The sequence below is a fragment of the Leptosomus discolor genome, chromosome 2 (assembly GCF_034619465.1).
Source record: "Leptosomus discolor isolate bLepDis1 chromosome 2, bLepDis1.hap2, whole genome shotgun sequence".
Taxonomy (NCBI): domain Eukaryota; kingdom Metazoa; phylum Chordata; class Aves; order Leptosomiformes; family Leptosomidae; genus Leptosomus; species Leptosomus discolor.
The window spans coordinates 77,265,960-77,291,179 of NC_141392.1; the positions used below are offsets into that span (position 1 = coordinate 77,265,960).

Genomic DNA, 25,220 nt, shown 5'->3' on the forward strand with positions numbered 1-25,220 from the left:
ATAATATTTTACTTCCTCCGTAGTTCTTAGCAGCTGCTTCTTGGGAAAAGCGATGTGACTTAAATTGAGATGCTGTGCAGAATGGCATGGCCAGCAGTGACACGCGGTGCTGTTAACTTCAGTTTCAAGGGGCTGACAGAAGCAGGAAAAGCCATAGAGATGCTGTCGAACTTGGAAACACTTTACTAGCTTTATATTTGATCTTGAGATATCCTTACAGAGTGGCAGAAAATGAAAATGTAACTTTGGAATATGGCTGTATGGATTGTATCCAGTTCCAAATAGGCCTGCCATTAAACATTACTCGCTTCTTTGCCTGTAGCCAGCATTACATATCATTCTACAATTAGTGCTAGATTCTTACAAAGCTGTATCAAACCATACTTTCCAAAACACAAGGTAAATTTTATTACGCTATTGGTACGAAAATGAGTCAACTAAGTGAAAATCACCAGGCATGGCAATGAATGGAAATGAAAGAATGATTTCTGCCTCATAATTGTCTTAATGGATGTTAAAATGTGAGTATAGTCCAGTTTTTAAAATATTCTTTAACAGTGTGCCTGCGGTCTCCTGGTTGAGTTCTGTTCTGCAGGCCCTTTTTGAATATGGAGTTGGGATGTTGTGCAGATCACATTCAGGACTACTGGAGCGCTCCCACGCTTCACTGTGGTGTTCTGGTTGTTTAAATGTATGGCTCGTGTGACTTGTTTCCAGCAAAATCCTCTGAATAGTCTTCATACAACTTCATACGTATTCGACTGATCCAGCATTTGAACTGGATCTCAGCAGTAAATTAAAACTTTATGATGATGCAAAATACCAGGACTTATTGTTTTCAGAATAGTTCACTAAAAACAGACAAACCAAAACACATGTTTAATTTTGGAAGCTAAGAGAAGAATTTGTGTCTTCAGAAGATAAATTTTCCAGCACTGCTAGCTTCTGATTGCTGTAATGAGCAGGAATATCTAGACTTTAATAAGAAATATTTATTTTGATACTAATTTAGAGCAGGGTTTCCAACGAGTGAGGCACAGTACAGGGCCAAACTGAATAAGCTCTGCCAAGACCTCTGCTCTCTCTGTGTAGGACCAACCAACATTTTTGTTCTAGAATTGTCTTTTGTCCTACCTGTGCTAGAGAGTCCAGCGTGGAGATGCCTTTGTGGCCCTGGACAGAGTTGGTGAGGCCCAGATGGACTAGCTAGCTGTTTCAGCCTGCCGGGAGCGAGAAGACTGGGTCAGAGGGAACTGCTGAAGCAAATCACATGCCTGTCCTCCTCTCTTCAAGACCCGTTTGCAATGTGAAGCAGAGCACCTGAAAAACACGGTGCAGATTTCTTTTTTTGGTAAAAACTAGGTTGGAAGATGGGCTTCAGCCACATTGTTTTGTGAGAGCAGGCCAGAGCTAGTCTGAAGCAAGAGTGAAATGCTTGTAGTGTGATGGTTGAGCCTTGAGTGCCTGCTGCTGCTTTCTACAGGTGCAGTGCCATGGATTGCTGGTACTTGATACAGCAGAGAGCGCCCGCGGGGGGAGAGGAACGGGAGTGCAAAACGTTCAAGGCGCTCTTCAAGTGAGGTTTAGCACCAAAAAATCTGGGAACTGCTGATGGTCCATAACATTTTCTGTGCCGTAGTTTTGTAGTAAATGCCCATAGAATAAATTAAAGGAAAAAAAAATAAAATCAGTCTTTGTTTTTGCCATTGAAGATTGGAAGGTAAGAATGTATCTGTATTGCTTTAGTACTTTGAGAAAACTCAAAATGTGTTACCTAATGTCAGATTTTTAGCAGGATAGTTTTTTGGCAAGCTATTAAGATTGTGCTCTCGGTTCTTTTTAAAATAAACTTTTGAAAGGCCTTTTCAATAATACTGTCTTGAAGAACAGCATGATCTAACTTCTTATCTCAAGTCCTGAGTAAAATTTGAGCTGCTTTTATTTCCTGGGTGTATAAACCTGCTTTCTCCAGGCATTCAGAGAGAGTCCATATGAAGTGTTGCTGCAGCCTGCAGCAGAGATCAGTATATTTATATTTGAGAGGGTTTTGCTGTGGTGTGGTAGTTGCTCTGTGAACTGTCCTCAGCTTTGATAAACTAAACAAGTAGGTAATTGACTTTGTAAAACGGATTTGTCCCAATGAGTTTATCTCCTCGGTGTTCATTGTAGAGCTAATAAAGCTCTTGTAAAAGGTTAATTGTTCAGCTTTGTGTCTTGGGCTGCAGTTTCATAACTGCTTCAAGGTAGCAGAGCTCTAACAGAGCAAGTCTTGTATTTCTCCCCCTCTGTTGTGCCAAATGGAGCACCTGAGCAGTGTGAGGGACTGGAAGAAATTCATTTGAGCTAAAACTGGTTTTTGGCACTTTTTTTTTTGCATGTTACTTTTAATGTGCGTTAGTTTCTCGGTAGGACTCACTTTGTGGAAGTCTGGGATGACGCAGGGTATGACTGGCAGCTGGGAGGGGAGATGACTGAATCTTTTAGTGGTGATGATGGCTTCAAGTGATGGTGAAACTGTTGTGTGGTTTATCCATGATTTGTGTCTTTAAAACATATAAGTATGTATATGTGTTTTATTAGTAAAAATAAAGAAACCAAACAAAGAAAACATTTCATACTTTTTGTGGATTATCTCTGTTTTGGGTAAATATTGGTATAACTTTAGCACATTTACTGTGAGGAAAACTATAGCCAGGACTGTTCTTGGTTTGGAACAAAAAATACGGTAGCTAAAAAGTTATTCTGGTGCAGATTCACTTCTTAACTAAAAAGTATTTTCTGCAATGGGTATTTTTAAGTTGTTTTTTAAAAAGTTAATTGTGGGAGTTGAAGAAAAGATGGGTTTTTTTCCTCAGCACTTAGGGATGGATAAGTGCCCATCAAAGTTACCTTTGTGGTATTGGACTTGCTTTGAACCAGTTTTGCTGCAGGTTTGTGTGAATTAAACATCAGCATCTAGAAAGGAAATGGAGAGCAAGAAGTGAGTGAATTTAGTTGGATGATGTGCCAGTTGTTGCACAGTGCTGATGTGTTTGCTGAACTTTGTGTACTTTTTGACTTATACCTGTGCTGCTGAATTGAGACACGTAATTACAAAGCTGTGCTGAAACTGATGGTTATAGATTGTGATGTACTTCGTAGTTAAGTACATGTATGTGTGAAAGCTTGTCATTTTGTCCAGTTTTTGAGTTGATTTAGGTCTACATTAAATAAATTACCCTGTTTTAGGGTACTGGGTATTCATGCATTACAACGCTGCTGGAAAGAATAAAAATCTCTATCTCGAGTCTTTTACAGTAACTTGAACAAAATGAGATGTTGAAAACAGTTCAAAAACCCCAAAGAATAATAGCTGTGAGCGCAGGGATAACGTTAATGAAAGTTTTCTCTTGCAGTCTCTTCTCTGAGAGAAAAGAGGCTATAAGAGCTATTCTGCTTGGAACATAGATCTTGAAGTGTAAGAACAGAAACACCTACTGTAGGAATGTAAAAAAAAAAAAAAAAAAAAAGAAATATGATCTGCTGCATTTTTGTATCTAGGAAAACATTTAGATATGAAATGGATAAAAGCTGTTCAGTTGGCTTTCATTGTGATAGAAATCCATATAAAATGTGGGTTTGTTTTTTTTTTTTTTTCCCTTGATCCCACCCCTCTCAGCTCTGTTGTCCTGTTGCTCGCTAACTTCCCTTCTCAAATGTTTCTTTCTGATGTAGCTAAAGTTTTCTTGGAGAACACTGGGCTAATATAAAGAAAAACTTAAAAAAAAATCTGTTTAAAGGAGGCTGTTCCCTGCTAATCTCTGAAGATGCCGTGCCTCTAGGAAATAGTATAGGCAGTTTGAGAACCCCTGTTCTAGTCCAGCCTTTTTGTGTTGAGACTGGGCAAAGGACAGAAATTCTTAAAAAAATATATCTTATTATGTGACTGTTAAAAGGGAGAATAGACCATAATGGTGATACTTAGTACTATTTTGTTACTTTTTTACTGTGCTACTATTTTGAAGCAGTAGGGTTTTTTGCACGCTACTGTAAATAGGTAGTACGTGGCACCCACGTTCAAAACCTTGAATAGAATCGTAGACATTGTTTAGGTAGGAAGGGACCTTGAAGATCATCCAGTTCCAACCCCCCTGCCATGGGCAGGGACACCTTCTACTGGGCCGAGTTGCTCAAAGCCCCATCCCGCCTGGCCTTGAACACTGCCAGGGAGGGGGCAGCCACAGCCTCTCTGGGCAACCAGTGCCAATGCCTCACCACCCTCACAGTGAAGAATTTTTTCCTTATATCTAATCTAAATCTCCTCTCTTTCAGTTTGAAACCATTACCCCTCATCCTGAGAAAGTCCTTCTGTAAAGGTTTACTGTACTAGGGACCATACTTCTCTATGTATCTGCCCACTATACTGGATCTCCATAGTAGTGTAAATATGAAGGTTTCTTTGTAGCTTTTTGGTGCATTTTTTCATCTGTAGATTTTGAGGATGTCTTCAGAGATCTGTATTAATCCTCTGCTTTAAAATGGAAGTAGAGGAACTGAGGCTATAAAGTTTATTTGGCTCTTTAAGGACAAACAGTGAGTCTGCAACTTGGATGTGACTCAAGCCAATGTAGAGAATGCAGGCAGCATTTCTTCTGCCTTATCTGTAGTGGAGTAATGAGTGTTTGTACCTTACAGCAGCTGGGGGAGAGGACGGGCATCTCAGTACTACCTAATGCTGCTGCTTCCACTCTTGGGTGAAATTCTTCTGTGCCGCTTCTAATCCTCTGGTGAGATAAGATTGGTTGGAGTGGGTTAACTGTGACCTCTGTTCTTGCTCACAGCTCATTGAAATCTCATTAACCTTACCTCAAAAGTATTTCACAGTGTTTTGGTGTTTGGTAGTACAGGATAAAAGTACAGGATGCCAGTAAAGGACAGGATAAAACCACAGGATGCCATGCTCGTTGCTAATGTGGTGGATGAGCATGGGTGTGAAAACTTGATATCTGTGAGTGTAAGCATTTTGTGCCCATGTATGCGTGTGCCTATCCTTTCCTGTTAATATAATCTTCAAGCATTGTGACGGGAAGTGGAAGGAGAGTCAGTGAAACTCAGTTATGCATTTAAGAACTGTTATTACATATAAATTGATTTCTTTTTTTTTGAGGTATTGGGAGATTAAGTATAGTATGGTTAATTTAAACCATGTCAAGTTCGGAAAATTCAGTTTATTAGGTGACTATTAAAAGGGAGAATAGAATGTAATGGTGATACTTAATATTTTGTTAATTTTTTTACTATATTGCTATTTTAGAAGCAGTAGAGTTTTTCTGCAGAAACATTTGAAGAAAGGGCAAACATCAAGAGATGTCATTAGTAATGCCTAGCAATTATCTCTAAAAATACTTTTCAAAACAAAGCATTTGAACAGAGTTATTGAAACTGCTCTGTTGCTTGGAAAAAAGGCGTATCTTTTAGTGGATTTTTTTTTTTTGAAGTACTGTAATCTTATTATAAGCATTATAGCCTCCTAGCAGTAAAATAAAATTAATAATCCTGTGTTAGAGATTAGTTGAGTATCTTCAAGACTGTCCAGAACACTTAATTCTGAGAAGCTTTTTTCTGCAAGATAAAGATCATGCTATTACAAGAACTTTATCTCTCATTACATGTACATGAAAACATAGCTGTTTCTGTTTTTTCTAAAATTCAGCGTTTGTTATGGAAGCTTATGAAAACAGAGTTGTAAAAGTTTTATTATAAACCTTGTTCATTTGCTACTTGCTGCAAGGATATCTTGACTAGTCATGTAGATGACACTGAACTACCAGGAGGTACAGGCTCCATATTGGAGAATTCAAATTAGTGCTATTTAACCTGATACATTCAAGGGTAAAGTGTGGTGGTTCAGTTACAGTTTCATGAGCAGCTAAACTGTTCTTGCAGGAGGAGCAGGAATTTGAGAGAGGAGCATGGTAAGTGACGAGGGACAGGATCAACAGTGATTCCAAAGTGAGGATTTTGGGGTGGTATTTTGAGTGAAAAAGCTAACTTAGACATGACCTGTTTATAGATAAACTGGGGATAATGAGGACAATTCTTACGATAATAGACATTAACATTAGAAAGCTTCTATTCAGATAATTTTATTCTTCACTGATATGGTCAGTTCAAAATCCTGAAATGTGCTTTCCAGTTTTTCTGGAAAAAAAAAAAGGGGGGGGGAAATCTTAACTGAAACACTAGTCGTCACTTGAAAGCTTTTGGATTTAAGCAACTGCATTGTAGAATGCTTTAAAATCAATAATTAAATAGCTTGCCTCATAATTTGGGGGTTTACACTACAAGTCAATCCTGTTATAATAAGAATTGAAAATATTTAGTACTTCAGAGGAGTTGCTGGCTTTTTGAGTTACTACGAGTTTGAATCCTGCCTCTTAGTTGCTGGGGAAGATGGGTTACAGCTTTAAAACATCGTTATCATTGGCTTCTTTTGAAAATAAGTGTAGGGTTTTTTCCTAATCCTGTGATTTTTAAATTATTCCCAGATACCATACTATATGCATGTGGAGTCTATTTTACAATAATCATCAAGGAAGATGTCAATAGTTAAGCAAAAATGGCCTAGTAGGGGCAGTAGGGTAGCATTTTCATACATGTGTTCATCACCTGTTATCTGAGAAGTGGTTCAGTGATTTAAAAAAAAAAATAAAATGTAAATTCGTTCAGAGAGCCCCGGTTCAAGGCCTCAGTAAATAAACTGTCCATACCATTGTTTAATTTCTGTGATTGTTGAAGTAGGAAAAAGTCCAAGACTTCAGATTTTGCATATGTATGTGTATACATTGTGTGTTTGTACACGTGTATGTAGCCGTTAAAAGGAAACGGGAACCTATTTAGTGCACAGTGTAGAGGATTAGAACTGTGGAACTCTGAATCGGCAAAATCGGAAACTCTCAAGCAGTGTTTCCGCTCAGCCCGTTACCTTCAGTTTTAACGGAACGGGTTTAATGCTTAGAGCTGTGGTACCCTTGGGTCATAACCTTTACTCAAGACTTGCATGCTGTTTGTGTTACTTGCATCTCTTGATGCATTCCACAGGAACAAGTTTCCAAGACAGGTGTAGAGAGAGGATGATGTGCTGCAAATAAATTTTGTGAAAGTCTGTCTTTAAACTGATAGTGGCATTTCCTAGGCTGCAGAACTCTGTCACTCTGTGTTCCTCGCTGAAAGAAGTCCTTTTCTTTCAAAACCAAGCAGCGTTCTCCTTTGGGTGAATTGTCTGCATCTGGTGGGCAGAATGTTTCATACGCAACTCCTCATATTTTTTTCTGACAGAGTCCACTGGAGCTGTAGTTTAGACTTGCTGCCTTTGCTTTTCTTAGTAGCATGAAGGCAGAATGGGTGTAGGAGGCAAGAACGTACTTATGTTCTTTCCTACTGTTTGAGGTAGAACGATAGAAACCTCGTGGTTTCCATTTATTTTGGAAATTAGGCTTTTTGTTAGTTTTTGGTTGTCCTAAACATTGACTGTATGATCTCTTTAAACTTTAGATGCAAGTACTAATGCCAATAATCCTATTTTGTGGTGTTTTTTCCTAAAACTGACCTGTGTTTGTTGCAGCTGAAGCAAAATTCTGATGATTAAAACTTTTCTATATAATTCCACGTGTACCTCTTTCCCTTCCCTCTCTTCCAGAGCTGCCCACTTCCAATAAATACATAATCTTGTCTCTTTCCTCAGGAGGATATAAAAAGTGGAAAAAGAATCTCCCTTATGTTTTTTTTGGAGCACTTGTTGGAGCCTCTAGAACCTGAAACAAAAAGGTTAGGTCTGGGTAGGGAACGTTTTCAGGCAGTCCTAAGGATAAAATGGACCCTTCTGTTTCTTCAGAAACAAATCTATAAGAGTTGTCAAGCACTTTCAATAGTAGAACAGTGAAGACCACTTCTGCTTCACTTTGAAAGGAACACAGAAAGGAGTAGGGCAGAAGTAATTTCTGAAGTAATGGCTAGATTAGGTTACCCTACATGGGTTACCAAAAGTGAAACAAAGCTTGCGCAGTGCTGTTGAATTTGTATGGTGTTCACTCCAAAATGACTTGTATCCCAGATCTTTCTTTTGATGTCTTGGCATAGCCCGGTTATGTGCTCTCATTGCCCTGTACAGAAGTGGTTTGTTACTGTTTTTAACATGTTTTGTGAAGTCGTGCCAGCATGTGTGTCACAGATTCTTCTGGCAACAGAAGCGCTTGTGTTCCTGAGCTGCCTGGCAGTGCCCATGTTGCCAGCATCCTTTGTGTTCCTTGTGTGCTGATAGAAGCATGCCGGCTTCGCTAGTCATCGTTAGTACTGCCGAGGTGGCGATCAGAGTACGGTAAAACAATGTGCAGTTGTTGTGTTTTATAAAGGCCTTGGCGTTGAAGACGTTTGTATGAGAAGCCAAAGACTTTGTATTCTTATGATGAGGAGGCAGGGGAGAAGTGCAGAAAGGCAGTGTGTGTGCCATAAGGAAGGCACGGGTGAACATCAAAACCAAATCTGAAGTCAGGCATGGCTGAGTTGTAGGCCACAGGTTGTATGAAGTCTATGGAAACAGCACATTCGACCTGTGATCAGCTTCCTTCCGTGTTTGTGTGCCCTGTGCTCCTCACCTGTTGTGTGATGGGTGAATGAACAGATGTTGAGATAGACATGAGAGACTTTTTGCCCTGTGAAGGTGATCAAACACTAGAACAGGTTGCTCTGAGAGGCTGTGGGGTCTCTGTCCTTGAAGATATTCAAAGGCCTACAGCCAGAGCCCTGAGCCACCTGCTTTGTTGACCCTTCTCTGAGCAGCAGGGTTGGATTGGATGATCTCCAGAGGTGTCTTCCAACCTCAAATGTCCAGCTGTTCTGTGATACCCAAGAATGGTGTGATCTGGGTGACCCACCCAGAAAAAGGAGATACCTCTGGCTTATTCATCCTAAAACTGCTTTCTAGAAGACCTGGATATTCAAGAGACATGCATAATTGTTTACTTGAGCATTCTTTACTGATACCTGTATTGTTGCCTGGAATACAAAGGAAGAAAACCTTTAGTCACCAAATAAAAGAAATAAAGATCAAATATGGGTTTTTTCCCCCTCCTTTTTTAATAATTGTTTTGAGCTTGCCATTCAGATGCATACCTTTTTGGATTCAACATGAAGCTGACTGTACCTCAAATTTACAGATTATAATCGATGATCTTTAGTTATTCTGTAGTTGAGGTATGTAGCCAAATGGACAGCTACCTTTAAGGAAGCAGAAGTCTAAAATATTTGTTAATTACTTTATTTTAATCTAAAAGTAGTAATCAGATCAGTGTACAAATGAACTTTGTTTCCCCTTTAGTTATTAATAGCCTAGGTGTGCTGTGGTCTTGATTATCCAAAAGCTTTAGAAAATGTTGGATTAAAATACGTAGTTACTGGAGGACCTGACTAGTGCTTTTTCTGAATAACTGAAAGAGATGGCGCTCAGGATTCCTTTTGTACCAGTAATTGTTTTATTTCTTGAGAACTTGAAGAGTGTATTAAGATGTAGTTTTGGCTGGATATTCACATGCATTTATTAAGATCCTATAATAGGCACTTATGAGAACCCTTTGAAAGTAATAGCTGTATTGATGAAAAATTGCTTGTGACTCTCAGGAACTTTGGATCCAGGATGATTTGGGTGAAATGATTGAAGCATGGGATGCTTCCCCATGTTTTTTACAGAAATGAACTGGCAGTATACATCCTCATCTGAGAGGGGTGCTTTAACAATACCTTGATACATGGATTATTGTTAGTGAGATTAATTCAGAAGCCCATGGATGCATTATGCCTTTGCTTTTCAAGGCTGTTTAATACCTATTTTAAAAAAGCATAGGAGAGTTTCACTGTTGTTAAGGGTTTTACCCATCAAATGAGAAGTCGTTTTGATTAGGGAAAAAGCATTCCCTGCACACATACTGCCCCCCCCCCCCCCCCCCCCTTCTCCCTCTAATCCCATATCAAAGCACAGTCTGAAGTGCTCTTGTGCTTTAATAGGGAGCCATGATATGGAGCGAGAAGAAACAGAGAACTCCTCTTACCTGCATTTCAAACTCTGAACCTCTTTCCCTGACAGGGCAAGGATTCCACAGCCAAAGAAGGTACAATTCCTATTTCACTGCAAAGCATTACCCTGAGCAGCATGTAATGTATGTACTCCTGTGGGCTGGGGGTCTGCAGGATGTTGCGGGGACAGTGTGCCAGTTCTGTGGCACAGCAAATCCACTTGGGTGACAGGAAGCTCCTTCGGAGAGGAAGGCAAAGCAAAAAAGGATGTGATTTATCCAGGACTTGCTGATTAGGAATACATTGCTGCTTTTGTTAAGTACGGTAATTATCTGGTGTTCCGGCTCTTGCTAGCCTTTTTTTCATTTTTTCTTTTTTTTTTAAATTTCTGCAACTAATTTCTTCCTAACAAGATAAGTACTTTTTTTTGGTGCAGTCACATACGTCATCTGTAAGTTAAACAGGATGCCTGTTTCTCCTGGATACACCAGGAATATAGCTTGCTTTCTGAAGGTGATGTTTTGCCAGCGGCTTTCTGCCGAAGCTGGAAGTGATGAGTGATGCTGTCTGTACTCCTCCTTTCTCCCAAGTAGCTGCCTGTTTTTGAATTCCACAAGTTAATACGTGTTAATGATGACATGTGACAGAGGAAATGCCTCAGGATAGCGCCGAATAATTTGAATAGTCTGGAATTTAACCTCAATTTGGGAAGGATTCGATTCTCTCTTCATGTTCCAGACAGATAACTATAAGCAATCTTTCATCTTTTTAGTGCCCAGTTTCCTTTTGGTGGTGTTAATCAAGTAAGACCATTACCATCTCAAGATCGGAAAGAAATTAATGATGTGCGTTTGCTTTGACATGGTTTAATCAACCTTAATTAGATTCGATCCAGAGTTTTTCAGATGCATGGATTTATTTATTTATTTTTTTTTAAAGATGATGGCTGCTTAGCATCATGTCTTAATTTGGTGTTTGTCTAAAGAGGTCGCCCTGTGCAGCACAGGTGTTGTAGGACTTCGTTGTCAGGGACTCTGACTTAGGTGTGTGCTGTTTACCTATCCAAAGGGCTTAATTTTTGCTCATACCTCTTGCCTCGGGTTTTTTTTTTTTTTTTTCCCTTGATGCTGTTGTCAGACTGTTCACAAACTGTGACTCCTGCAGCTGTTACTGGAAGACTGTTCCAAAAGCTCTGTTCTTTGGTTATTATAAACCACCTTTAGTTTCTAGCCTCATTTTCCCCTGGGGTCAGTTTTTAATTGACCTTATGCCAACTCTTTAGTTTGCCTTGCACCACTATTTTTTTTTTTTTCTCTTCTCCGTGGTCCTCTCCCTAAGGGCCCTTTGGAGGCTGTTTGTCATGGTAAGGGGAAGAGTATTGGCTGTTCTTGTAGGGAGGATGAAGAGGGGGAAAGGAGTGGGTCATCTGGTACTTGCAGGGCTGGACAGTAGGCGGGTTTGATAACTGGGGCATTGTGTCATAGGGCAGCACAGATTTTTAAAGACAAGGCACGGCAGCTTGTTAAAAACATCCTAGCAAAACCACTGGGAGGTGTCATATCTGGCTAGGCTTAGTTTTACAGGATTAAGTAAATAAAAGTTCTCTTAGTCACCTCCAGTTTCTCCAAAAGCACTGCTAATCCGTTTTCCTGTTCATTTTAGATATTTCTGCAAGCAGTGTAGTCAGTTAAGACAGTTACCAAACAGCACTGCCCTCTGTGCTGCAGAAATGTCTGTGGGGCTGTGGTACAGATTGGATCTGGTAGCTGATCTGGGTCAGTGTGGTTGAACTGAGCAGTTGGCTTCATCTTGCTTCAGCACTGCACAGCTGAATTTATTAGCAACATTTGAAATAAGCGATTTATGCTTAACATAAGCACATATGTTTTCTGTGAGGCTTGTGATGCCTGATTTGTTCAAGTATGATCGGTGACTTTTTCATAAAAGCATCACACTGTGGCTCATAGTTGTCCAGTGACCGTTTAAAACCTGCAGAACATTTTCCTCCCTGTTTCTGTAGCAGAGCTTTTTGGTCCTCTTAACTTAATCATCTCTCTAGTCTTTAATGCCATCAGTGTTTTTTTGAAATGCCAGTTCTATGTGCTGGTAATGCCTCTTAATTTTGCATTTAAAATTGTACTTTAATTTTAGGTAACAATTAACTTGCTTCTAGTTGTGAAGAGATCTCCCACGATTTTTGTCTTGAAAGAAAAAAAATTGCAAAGAGAAAATGCCAAATTAATTTGCCTTCTACCCATAGAGAGTCAGTGTTGCATTTTAACCCTGTTTTCATTGTCTTCTGAATTTTTCCTTCACAGTGCTTTCTAAAGCCTTACACAAGTGAAACTAAGTGGGCAGTTGCTTAACCAAATATTAGTCATATCCTTTTTCTTTAGAAAGTTTTGTGTTTAATACCCGTTTGAAGTACATGAACAATCTTTGTGGATCAGGAGAACCGCAAAATACTTGTGTGGTTTATCTGTTGCACAAAATTCTGAGACAAGTTTGGATGCTTGTTTTGAAGCCCTGCAAGAGTTGGATCAGGTGCAAAGGACTGAATTATCCTCCTTTATCTCCATCTGGCTCTGTTTGGGGGTGATGGGACTACTAATCTAATCTTCTCAAGGAATCCTATGAAGCTGTTTAATGTCATACTAGTTTTGGGGAAAATATACTTTATAGAATAAAGTAGTTTAGAATAAGCTGGTACATTTTTTTTTTTTCTGGTTGCTGTATCTTGCCTCTGCAAGCTTTAACATTTGTTTGCTTTACTAGTTTGTGGGTGGACAGGCGTAATCTCTGTTCCCACTCTCTACTGCCAAATCTGCCAGAGTTTAAAATACCGTCCTGTGCTCACATCTGAGCCAGGTTAAATCTGAACTTGTGGTTGACCTGGTGCACACTGTTGGCATTTATGGTCATGTTTCTCTGGCCTCAGATAGTTTGGTGACTACAAACTGAAGTTCTGGATGTTTCATCTGAATTGTGTGCTAGCTTACAGATTCAATTAGATCACTGATCACCATACCCACCTCACAGAGTGGGATAACTAAACAGAGGTTGGCACTGTCTTCCATGATCATCTTTTAGAAATTTGCCAAAGAAAAATGTTGCCATCTATCATAACTGCTATTTCAGTTAAGATGAGGGCATCACCTTGTTAAAAGTGCGAAGTTGAGATTTATGACTTTAGGATGTGATTGCTGTGTGTTTTGGATCAAAGTTGTTAATAATGCCTGCATTTAGATAATTCACAAACTTCTTTTAAATGGACAAATTTAGTCACTGTGTTCACCAGCAAGATCTAAATTTATTGAGAAGCTGCTTCCATGCCTTGTCGTGGTGATGTTGACAGTATAAATATAATTTCCTTCCAGCCCCATGCTGTCCTCAAAGGGCATGGGAGGAATGTTGGCCAGTTTGTCATTAACGTGTATACTGTCTTGCCAAGGGCCCGTATTGCTGAGCTGCGTGGCTTACAAATAACTATTATCTTATTCTTCCTTCCTTTTCCCCTTCAACAGGAAAAACCTAAATGAAGACAACTTATAAAGAGCAGATGTTGCAAAGAGGAGGAAAATGCATCATATTTTGAATTGAGGAAGTAGCTGTTGCTCTAGCTGCGCTCTTTAATTGTATACAAGTATATAAACACTGTTTGCATGTGGCTTAGGGTTTGTTTGTTTGTTTTTCTTGCACACAGTAGCTGACATACTGAAGTGGGAGACTTGTTGGAGTTGAGTATAAAATGGCAGAAGTAATATTGACAGGTGCACATTAGCCAGGCAAAGGCTGGGTTCACAAGTGATGGTTGCTTTGTGGCCTGTGCAAAATAGAATGGATTCCTCTTAGGTAGTGGAGAGTAATCTGACCAACTTCTTTAGTTTATAGCTGTGCAGTGTCATTAAATGGTTGAAAAAAACATTCTTTCCTCCAATATTGCTGGACCTTTTATTAGTCCTCCAGCTGACCTTGTACTTCCTACTCCAGGGTGAAGTGAACATGTTTGTCATTCTGCTTTTTGTCAGATTGGTTAATCACGATCTTTCTTTTTATTTTTATAGAGCAAATTCGGTTAAAGAATATAAGAAACGTATATGGAAGATGTTTGTGGTATCGTTTGCGACTGTTAAAACCACAGCAAAACATAATTCCGACAGTGAAGTAAGTATATTTCATTTGCATGACTTTTCATTAAAGCATTTCCTACATTTTCTTTTTTATAAAAATACATTTTTTGTAATCAAAGCATCTGAAATTACTTATATAATAATGGCTTTTTTGTCATAGAAGAGGCATTTGCCATCTGCTGTATTTGAATGTTTAATAGTTAATCATTATTGTCTAGTAGGGCTTGAAATCAAGATGGATGCTGTTTGTCCTTTATAAAATATCTGCTAAATGAATCCAGCGAACCTCCACACTAATAAATCAGTAAACAATGCATTTGTTTGTTCCAAAAAATAATCCTTCCTCACTGAAATTAGTAGTGCTAGCAATGTCTTTTGATTTAAATATTTGATATGTAAACATCTATATACAACAGTAATAATTTGTATGTTTGAAGTTGATGGTTTTATATCCTCCAGTTCTTGGTTTATTACTCCCACCCTCAAAATATTTTGCTGTTTGTTACATATCTGTTTCAGCTTTTTGTTTTTTTAACATTGACTTTGTAAAGTCATCCTTTAAAAATAGGAGATACTATTATATACTTGCTGAGAACAGACAGTTAAAGAATGGAGAGTCTTTCTTGATAGTGGCTTCCCTTTGTTTAAAAAAAAAAAAAAAAAAAGAAAAGAGAAATTAATTTGAAATCAGAGCAGCTGTGTCAAAGGTGGTGTTATAACTGAAATACTCATGCCTACTTTAAAATGGCTTTAAAGTTTCTTGCTATTTTGATGTTGCTTCTTGAAGAGTGAAATCAAATGCCTTCTTATGTTGTTTGTAGAATTATCCTAGAACTAGTGGATTTGTACATTTAAAACATTCTTTCTTCCGAACAGGAAGATAGTCCTCCTTGCTGGATGGGCATTATTTTTGTTTCTTGCATACAAAGTTTCCAAAACAGACCGAGAGTATCAAGAATACAACCCTTATGAGGTTTTACATTTGGATCCTGTAAGTAATAGCATCTTTCAGTAGTCTGTACTACTATAACTGCATATTCTGTGTCTAGATGTCAAATTTAAGACTCGATTTTTTTAAAACCAAAATAAGTTAACTTTAATGAATGTATCTAGTGGTTTTGTTCTTTTTTGGCATCTGAAAATTGCTGCTGCATATTGTAAAGTCAGTCGTTAGACATTCTTTGCCTGTATCTGTACAAATTTATAACTTTTGTATCCAAGTCCTTCAGAATTCTAGTCACTTTCTTAGTATAGTGAGGTGGGTTTTTTTTAATCTATTTTGAATCTTACTCTGTTTTCCTCGCTTGCTACAGGAAAACAAAAAAGTCATTCTGCTTTGTATGCCTTGTGAAAATCTTCTCAATAGCCATTTTTAGGGATGCTACTGAATAAACAGCATACACAAGAATGTGGATTCATTTAGTTTAGAGTTGTGCAGCAGTGTTCGCCTTGTAAATTAGAGGTTTTGCTAAAGGGTATTAGTGATGCAGATTTTGATGTAAAGGTTACCTTGAATCTCAGTTGCATCTGTGAATGCAAACAACAAATTCTAAGTGGTGATACCAGCCAGTTGGTTTATTAAACTGAAAAAAAAAACCCAAACAAATGTAGTGTTTATCTAGAAAACAGATGCAGTGCTTTTATTTATATTGAAGATCTGATTCAAAATGGATATGAAAAGTTATGTATCCCAAGGAGACAAATAGACCTTCTGGACATCTCTTAAGCTCTCGCTTAGTCTTGTCAAACTCTTTTCTTCATCGTAACCACAATATCTTGAACAAATTCTCTGCTTATGGTAATTATTTCCTGATACAGAGCTCCTCTTTTGAATAACAGTAGAGTCATCTTTTCAGTTCTGACTTCTGAGGTATGTTTTACTCTCCAGTCTAAGCAAGTATATTCAGCACAAAAATATGGAAGAATTTTGAATGTACCTGTTTTGATTAAACGTGATGCATATTGTTAGTGTGGGAGAGCTTAATATGTACAAGAACATTAACAAATACATCTCTTGCCATTAGTGATGTGGCTTGTCAGCGTAAGGATAGGCATCACTGCTAAGAAGCCATTATAGCAGATAAGTAGACTCCAGCCTGTTTCTAGCTAGACAGGTAGAACAAGACCTGCCTGTCAAATGTGGAGGCAAGTTATTTAAATTCAACCTCTGCTCAGTTCCTTTGTGAGTGACTGATTGCTGACTTGTGTTCTCTCACTGACGCACAGGAACAAGATAAATTATTACTGCTGAACGGTATCTGTTGGAACTGTGCAGTTTAAATGTTGATATATCTGGATTAACTTTGGTTAAACAAATCAGGCTAGGGATTAGATTGTCAGAAGATTTTCTTTTGTTGTCTTGGGCAAATTTCTTCAAGTAATAACCCTAAGAGGAAAAAAGTATGTATGTTGGAATGTAACTTAATGTTCATTAACAAAAACTTGTACACACGCTCAAGACACATGCGACAAAGAAACCAATACTGGAATGCTCCATGAACTGATATAAGGATGGAGCATATTGTCATAGGGACAAGCTGAATTAAAGACAGAGGTGTTACAAGGGGGATGAGATGGGTATGAAGATGGATCAGTTGAAGTAGGGCTCAAAATAAGAGTCTAAGATTCCAGAGCATGTTTGTTTTCTGTATTTCTGTGCTATCAGGTGATGTCTATAATATCTCCTTGAAAAACTTCTAGTTCAGACTACATGAAAGTTAACAGCTTGCTTCTGTTACCATTCAAGTGGAACCTTTAGAGTTGTTGCCAGCCCTGCTCATTTTGAAGTGATACAGCTGTTGAAGTGTTGTTGCTGTTAAAAAAAAAATAAAATCAAAAAATCCAAACTTGGGGGGAAAAAAAAAAAGGTTGCAGATGCAAGCACTTGAAAGCTTTGGTACTCAATAATTAATTTCCTTTGCATTAACACTGTGGCCAAGTTTATTTTTTGTATCTTAGGTTAGCATATCAGCTTGTAACAAGATGCTTTCTCCAGAGGAGAACCGCAATGTGGACAATGTCCACATAACTTACATGCAGCTTACTTTATATGTAATACTAGCACTCCGTTTTGAGCATAGAATAGTTATTTTTGGAGCACATTACTTAAGTTCACTAATACATAAGGCACTCAGATATTATTAATGATTTATTGAATAAGTTTTCTTACTGCCATTTTACAGGTGGGATCCGAGGCATAAAGACAAAGCGCAAAACTGATTGTGATTTTGGATTCTTTAATTAAGACAATTGTGGCCTTAATTTTTTTGTAAGTAGTTAATATAGGGAAGCTCTGTGTTCCAAGCAGAGCACTGACTGACGCCAGCTGTCCTAGACTACTAAGCATTAAGTCAGGCCTAACTTCTGTAGCCTAGCTTTTGAAAATTAGGAGTAAGCAATTAATGATAGGTATAAAGTTTGTTATCGGGGATCACATGCACCCTCTGTGACAGAGAGAAAAAAAATAGGGTTTTTTATGGGCAGCGTTCGTGTGAGCCATGAAAACCCATCTCTTCCAGAAACCAGTTGTTTTTTTTTCCCCTCCATTTTCCAGCTTCTGCTGCTCATCTGGCATTCTTTGTCTGGTCTTGAAATGTCTGTTTTTACTTGAAGTGTAATTTATTATGGAGTAAATTCATCCCATGCATTAGATGAGGCAGGCATGCTGTTGAAAAATAGTGTTGGAAAATGATAGACGCATTGTATAGAGAAAGATAAAATAACAGCAAATGAAGCCTCAGTGAAGTTTAATTTCTGGTTTAAATTTATCGATGCAGTACCATCATCTTTAAATATCTTGTGTGTTTATTATGCAGTTAAGGTCAGTGTGCTAGGCCTTTCTACCACAAAATGTTGAAAAATCCTATGGTAATGGTTCTGTGAAACTTAGCAGGTAGCTTACTAGAAAAACTTTATCTGCGCTTACTATAAAGTTTTGTGGGTTTTTTTGACTAGTGAGGTTCGCAGTCCAAACTGAAAGTTAATGCACAGGGGGTTGTGTTGGTGGAATTTAACAACAGTAGTGGAATAAAAATTGATCTCTTTCTCAGGTACAGGTAATGTATTCCCTTTGTTCAAGAAATTTGAAATAATTTATGGGTAGGATGATTCTAGCCAAAGGCGTTCTTAAGCAACAAGGCAATCCACTGTTCCTGGTGACTGACAGATTTATTTCTGCCTGCAAGCGAACCATCATACTTGATCTATGAACTTTTGCTGAAGTAGAAGAATATTGCAAGTGAGAGTTCCTCATATTCATGAATATGTTTAGGAAAAGATAAGATTTGTCAAGCAGATGTGAGTGCCTTACATTTTTTTTTCCTGTGGATGGATGAACAAGGTAATCCAAGAAAAAAAGCAATACTCAGTCATCTGAATGTCTTTTTGTTAGTCTGTGACTTCTAACTTGGTTTAAAAATACAATGGTTATAAAAATGTTACTAGAAACATAATATAATTGTGTTTCCATGAAATACATATGTAGTTTCATGATTATGTATTAGAACATGATTCTTTAGTTCAGTGAATGGTTCAGAGGAATATTGCACAGTGTGCTTTAGAATACAGATATAGAACAATGGATTTGATTCAAGGTATTTATTAATAACCTCAAAACTTTCCTTTTTAAGGGAGCAAGTATATCGGAAATTAAGAAACAGTACCGTGCACTATCACTAAAATACCATCCAGATAAAGGAGGAGATGAAGTTATGTTCATGAGGATTGCTAAGGCCTATGCGGCGTAAGTTTCTTTTTTGCCTATTAAAAAATGAGAACTTGGTTATGATGGGGAGGGAAGCCTTTAAGGTAATAGCAGGGATGACCTAAGCAGACAGGAAAAATGTGTTAGGATATGTAGCAAAACTCAAAACTTGTCTTGGTTCAATGCGTATTTGCTCTGTACAAGTTAGGAAGGATAATTTAATTGTTTAGCAACTGTCAGAATACTGTAAGGTGTTAGGTCTTTGTATTAAACTTCCAAGTCAGCGAGGAAAAGTGTTTCTGGTATGATACATACCAAATCTTAAAGATGACAAAGAACAAAATGAGTGTTGTGGTTTTTAACCAACCAACCCTGTCACAGCAATTCTGAAGCATTGCTTAGAAAATAAATATGCTGTTCATTTCATCTGGTGATAAAGCCAAAGAGTAAGAGACAGTATTTTAACTCTGATCCCATCTAGGAGCAAAAGTGTTTCATTCTGGTTATGACTCAGTTTTCTCTCAGCTTCCCCGCATCCCTCTTCATTTGCGCTTGCCTTGCAGTCCTGATTTCTCACTTAGTAACTGTTTCATGTTACCTATGTAGTTCTTAAAAGCAAAATCCTCGAATCCTATTGTCCTCCAGGGTATTTTTTGGCCATACCTCTGCTTACAGCTTTTTTTTTTAATATGAGAGATGATGTCTAATATTAGAATTCAGTATAAAGGAAATCCCTTTTTGTTGAATTTTTCTGTGATCAACATGTGGGTTTGGGTTTTGTAATGCTACAGGGGGTATTAATACAGCTTTGTATTCTTTTCTGCTGTAAATCGTCATCTGTCAGAGTCCAATAATCTCTGACCAGGTTCTTTTAGATATTCCACGTGTGAAACATGTAATGTTTAATATCAAATTTGCTTGTCTGAATACAGTTGGCGTTACATGCACTTTCTGATTCAGCTGAGTGAAACATTTGTGGTTTTATCGTGTTTTGTAAATTAGACAGCGAAATACAGGAATTTCAATACAAAGTTCAATCACAATACTAATGTGATTCCCATTACTGGTCCCTCTAACACACTCAACTGTCACAATGCTGGGTGTCCCCAGGCGCCAGGAAGGCACGTGTGGGTTGAAGTCAGCTCAAGCCTGTTGTTCTTTTCAAGATTGTTTTGCTAGTTGTCTAGTGTTTATACTCTATGTTGGGTGGAGCCAGGTATGCGCTTCCCCCATGCTGGTCTCGCAAACTTGAGGAGACATTGATACTTTTTTAATGCACCGGAGAAGAAATGTTGACACCACCAGTTGATCAGCTCAACTGTTGGATAGGTGTTTCTCTAAAACAAAGGTCACCCTCCTGTCGCCTTTGTGTTGAGACAGTGCCAGCTTCTTTGCAGCAGCTGTGGTGGGTGACAGTGGTCAGTCTGAGATTCATGGCACATCACACTTGCCCATCCCTTCTGAGCCTACTTCCCTTGTAGGGGTTTATTGGTTCACTCACAGCATCAGAGAATCTAGCAAGGTGGTGATTTCTGCTTTTAGGTCAGTTGTCTGTGTGGTTGACCTTACTGACTGTTTGAGAGCCCTGTTTAGGGTGAGGTGAGGAGAATCAACACCATTGCTCACTTGGGCGGTTTTGAAATCATACTTTCTGCTTAAATGCATCTGTATCGCCATGAAAGTCTCTTCAATAGGATATTCTGGTGTTGCTTTCTGAACTCCTGAAACATCTCACTGCTTTGCAGGCTAGCACTCAAATGCTTGGTGATACAGTATGATACTTCAAATGCCAGTGCAAGAGCTGTGGCAGAGGCATATCTTGAAGTAAATGACTGTGAAGTTCCTTGGCCGTGCTGTCTTGAAAGAACATAAAAGCCACCCATTCAATGAGTCTGCTTGTTAACAAATGTGAGACTTGGAAATGATCAGGAGATGTCTGACTCATTCACTGGGTTTCTTCCATGAGACAAAATCTACTGTGTAGTGAATGCCTGGTGTTCTGTGTCCTAAAGCAGTATTCTTCCTTCTTGTAACAGGGATTCCGTTTGAGGTGGTATATTGTTGCCAAGAAACTGTCGTTACAGAACAGGCGTAGAAACTATAAGATTTAGGATGTGGTGTCTTAATTTATTTCTCTCTCCTTTAAATAAAAAACTAGGGAGTTCCAGGAAAAAAAAAAAAAAAAACACAACAAAAAACCCAACCAACCAAAACCAGAAAACAACCACACAGACACATGCCATCAAGGTTAAAAGTCCAGAATAAGAGAATTAAAAGCCCATATGGAAAACATCTGCTGTTTCAACTCATCTTACATATATCCAACTTCCTTCCAAAACAAACAGGCTTTTAACCTTTGTTGTCTTTCAAAGTTTGCTGTACTGTAGTCTGGCATTGAGAAGTGCTCTTTGCTAATGGGTATACAGGCCCTCTTGTGAAAGGGAGATGCAATTGTTCCATCGCCTGTAAGAGGGTGCACCTTCTATGTCTGATGTCTTTTGCTGGCAGAGTGCTAAAAGAATGCGGCTGTGTATCATGAAGGAATACAGCAGTATTGTTTTGAATCAGATTTCATACAAACAATAGCAGAAGCTGTTCAGCTTGCCAAACCATCTCTGAAGGACAGCATAAATGCCACATTTTAAAGTTTCTGTATGTTAATGATTTACAGAAATTTCTTTACTTCTGTATTAACTTAATATCTCTTCTTGAAACTAGCTTAACTGATGAAGAATCACGAAAAAACTGGGAAGAATTTGGTAATCCAGATGGACCACAAGGTAACAATTACGAATGACAGAAGTCCTGTAATTTCTGTACGTTGAGATGTGTGATATCTGATTATTTGGGAAGCACTCAGGTCTTAATATGTATAGAATAATTTTTTTATGTATTTGTCTATCCTATGATTTGAAACAATGCATCCAATCAATTCTTTGCTTGTGAAACTGGCTCTGGGGTGGGAGTGGGAAGGAAAGGCAGGAAAGAGTTTGCTTTCACATTTCTGAAACTTCTTATTAGGGGAAAAAAAAAAAGAGAAGGGTGTTTTTTTAATTAGTCAGCTTCGATATGTATCTAGAGAGACTTTCCAAGATTAAAAGGAGGTATAAGCAAAAAAAATAGAATAATACTCATCAGAAACTTGTCAATTTTAAACATTTCTTAGTATTTATGATCAGATGCTATAAATGTATATTGAAAAATTAAGAACTAGCCGTAATGCAATAAACACACTTCAAAGGGAAGTGTGTGAGGGTATGAATATATTTAAATAAATACTGATACACATCTGCCTTCCATTTGCTGGAAGCAGTACTGTTTGAGTGTACCTCTATGCCACCTTCATCCTGAGGAGTCCTGGTGATTATCCCTATGCTGGTAGATTGTTCCTGGGCAGGTAGCTACATGAAATTAATCCTGATGATGGCGTATTAAAGTTTTATAGTAGATGATCCAAACTAAAACAATTTAAGACTGAAAGTTAATAGACATTTTTGCCCTCCTATTTACAGTTGCATGGGTTGCTTGTAAAATACCTTTGTGACGGTGGTTTAAGTGGACTAGTTGTGAGGAAGAACACTGTGTATTTCTAGCTGCTTCTAATACTTGTTACAAGCAAAAAGGAAACTTTCTGTCTGTTAGGGCAGACCTCCTCTGCTTGTTGATGCCCTGCAGTTTGCAGGACTAAGTTATACTATGCATTCCATCTACATGGAATGAGTTAAAGCCAGCTTGGAAGTAATAAGTGGAATTTGTAACTTAATTGTGAAGTTACAGGATTACGTGAGGGAACTCTGTGCTGGAAATTCTTCTGAATTCTGCCCATCCAACATGGGAAATTAATTTTAAAAGGGAAAAAACCTCCAGCCCCTGAACCAGTGTTTCAAGGAAACAATCTTCAAATAAACAACTGTGCCAACTAAATCATAGTCTGACAAAGGCATTTCTGATGGACTAAGGTGGTGGTTCAGTTTCTTTAATGACTATGTTTTATAGCATAGCAAATTTCTTTGAGCTCCTAGCTTCTCTTGGTTTCCTAGCCAGGCAAGTAGGAGGACTCTGTCCCTCTTGCTGTGAAAATACAAATAAGATCTTGCTTCAGAAGTCTGTCACAAAATCAGCAAAATGGTACTGTAAATTTTGGTCTGGTGTATGCAGGAATAGCTTTCCTAGGACCTTTCCTGATGCTAAACTGTTTTTTGCATCCACAAGCTCTACTAACTTAGTGTTGCCAAGGCATAGGATTTCAAGTTAGACAGTATGTCAGTGTCCTTGAACGGACCTGAAGCTGTGACTTCAAAAGAAAACTCAAACAAAAGCTGAGAATTTAAAGGCATGAAGATCCTTATGTAGTTGGCTCAGAGATCGCATTCACAAACTTAAGGGACTCTGGATTCCTGAAGGGCAAAATGAAATGATTCAGCAGCTCATACTGTGAGTGTGAAGCTTCCTGCTCTTCTGAAACCCTGACTCAGGCTACAGGGATATTGGAATTCTCTGCTTTGCTTCTGGGTCTCTCATCGTTCCACATTAGGTTAGATTCCACATCAACATAAGGAAAAACTTTTTCACTGTGAGGGTTACAGAGCACTGGAACAGGCTGTCCAGAGAGGTTGTGGGGTCTCCTTTTTTGGAGACACTCAAAACCCGCCTGGACGCGTTCCTGTGTGATCTACTCTAGGTGGTCCTGCTCTGGCAGGGGGGGTTGGACTAGGTGATCTTTCGAGGTCCCTTCCAACCCCTAACATTCTGTGATTGTTGCTTCATTTGAAGGGTGGGAAGAAGCCTGAAACTTTCTCTCTCCCATCCTCTGTTCTGTAATCTCGTTCCACATTGAAGTGTGAGGAGCTTTTTAATTTAGTGAAATTCATCTTCTCTTCATTTATATATCTGTAGTGTAAAAATGTGTATCCAAGCTATGTACTCTGTTTTTTTAGTTTTGTGGGGTCAAAGAATGGAGACGGTCCCTTATATAGAGGTATGTTCTGGGATGAGATGAAGCACATCTGATGTTAGACATGCCTAACTTGGTTAGACGAGGTACGTGCCACCCTCTGTGCACAGCACAAAGGAACAAAGTGGCATTCCTCTCTATCCAACTGAAGGACTGTGGAGGTTAGACGAAGGCAAACAAAATTTTTGTGTCTTTGGCATGACTTGCTCATGTACTAAAAATAAAATACTGAAGGTTCAAAATAATTTGAAGAATGTTTAAAAGCAGGTGAGAGGACCTAGAGAGTAAAAAGATACACTTCTAATAACATAAGACAGTTTTAGTGGACTATTTCCCCTTGGTATTTGCCAGTGCTTCAGCTCAGCGAGCATGGATGGGGGCAAGGAGACTCTCAGACCAGAAGAGAAAGAGCTTTGTACCAAACTATTTCTGTTCCTGGAACAGTTTGAAGCTGCAATCCTAAAGGGCAAAAATGTTGTGGAAAACTGAAATTGATGCCACCAGTAAAAGACACATTACATTTTTAGTAGATTCTTCGTGACCATTAACAGGTAGGGAAGTGTCTCCAGGCTCTTCTCCAGAGCAGGGCATTTCCTATAACTTAATATGGTAAAATAACTGGATGTTATTCTGTTGAACTCCTAGGCTTGAGGTATGGTCAGGTTGGTGAGATGTTTAATTTGAGTCTCAACAAATAGTAGTGTCCAACGTAACTACATAGAAGTCATGTTAGGCTTGTGCATAACAACTGGTTTTCTGAACTGATGGCTGTCACAATCTGTTGGAGACAGTATCAGAATAGCATCGTAAGTACGTAGGGGATCCTAGTCTGTTCGTATCTGAGGCAGTACTCCTCATTGACACTTGATAGTACTAAAGAAAGCATGGTTTTTTAGTTGTTTTTTTTTTTTAAGCAGGCCCTAGAAATCTGTAAAGTCTTCCTCTTCCCTCCACTGCCCCCCCCCCGCCACATCCTTGGTTTCCTAGAGCTTTTAGTGTTGGGATAGGCAGCATTTGTGAAGTTCAACTTATTACTGCTAAAGTGTCTGAAGACAAGCTATTTTATGCTATTCTGTATTCAGATCTGTGTACTGTAGGTATTACTGTTAGAGAATCATGTCTTCTGCAGCATAACTCCTTTTGAATTGAAGTGTTCCTTTCTTACTGATCGGACAGAAATTTGAACTGACAGAGGGTTTTGATTTTACAATTTACAGCTTAGAACAGCTTCCTAAAGTTACAAACTAATAAAACTTTTTTCCATAGAATTCATTTTGCTCGAACAGTTTTCTTGCAGTTCATGTATTTACTGAACTATATGTATTTAAATGGTTGAAAACTCTGCAAGGCAAAGCTCATAAATCTTTCCATCTGTGAAATCTTTCTT

The 25,220-nt window shown here is 38.5% G+C and overlaps 1 protein-coding gene across 2 annotated transcripts in view; it reads left to right on the top strand.

Annotated features, from left to right (window-relative positions):
- SEC63 (SEC63 protein translocation regulator) overlaps positions 1-25,220 on the top strand; it is a 59,208-nt gene that overhangs the window by 1,617 nt on the left and 32,371 nt on the right. For both annotated transcript variants that reach the window (XM_086482443.1, XM_086482442.1), the window contains exons 2-5: positions 14,112-14,211; positions 15,054-15,168; positions 18,806-18,918; positions 21,598-21,659. In XM_086482443.1, coding sequence (XP_086338569.1) covers positions 14,112-14,211; positions 15,054-15,168; positions 18,806-18,918; positions 21,598-21,659 — 390 coding nt within the window. The remainder of the gene's footprint in view (positions 1-14,111; positions 14,212-15,053; positions 15,169-18,805; positions 18,919-21,597; positions 21,660-25,220) is intronic.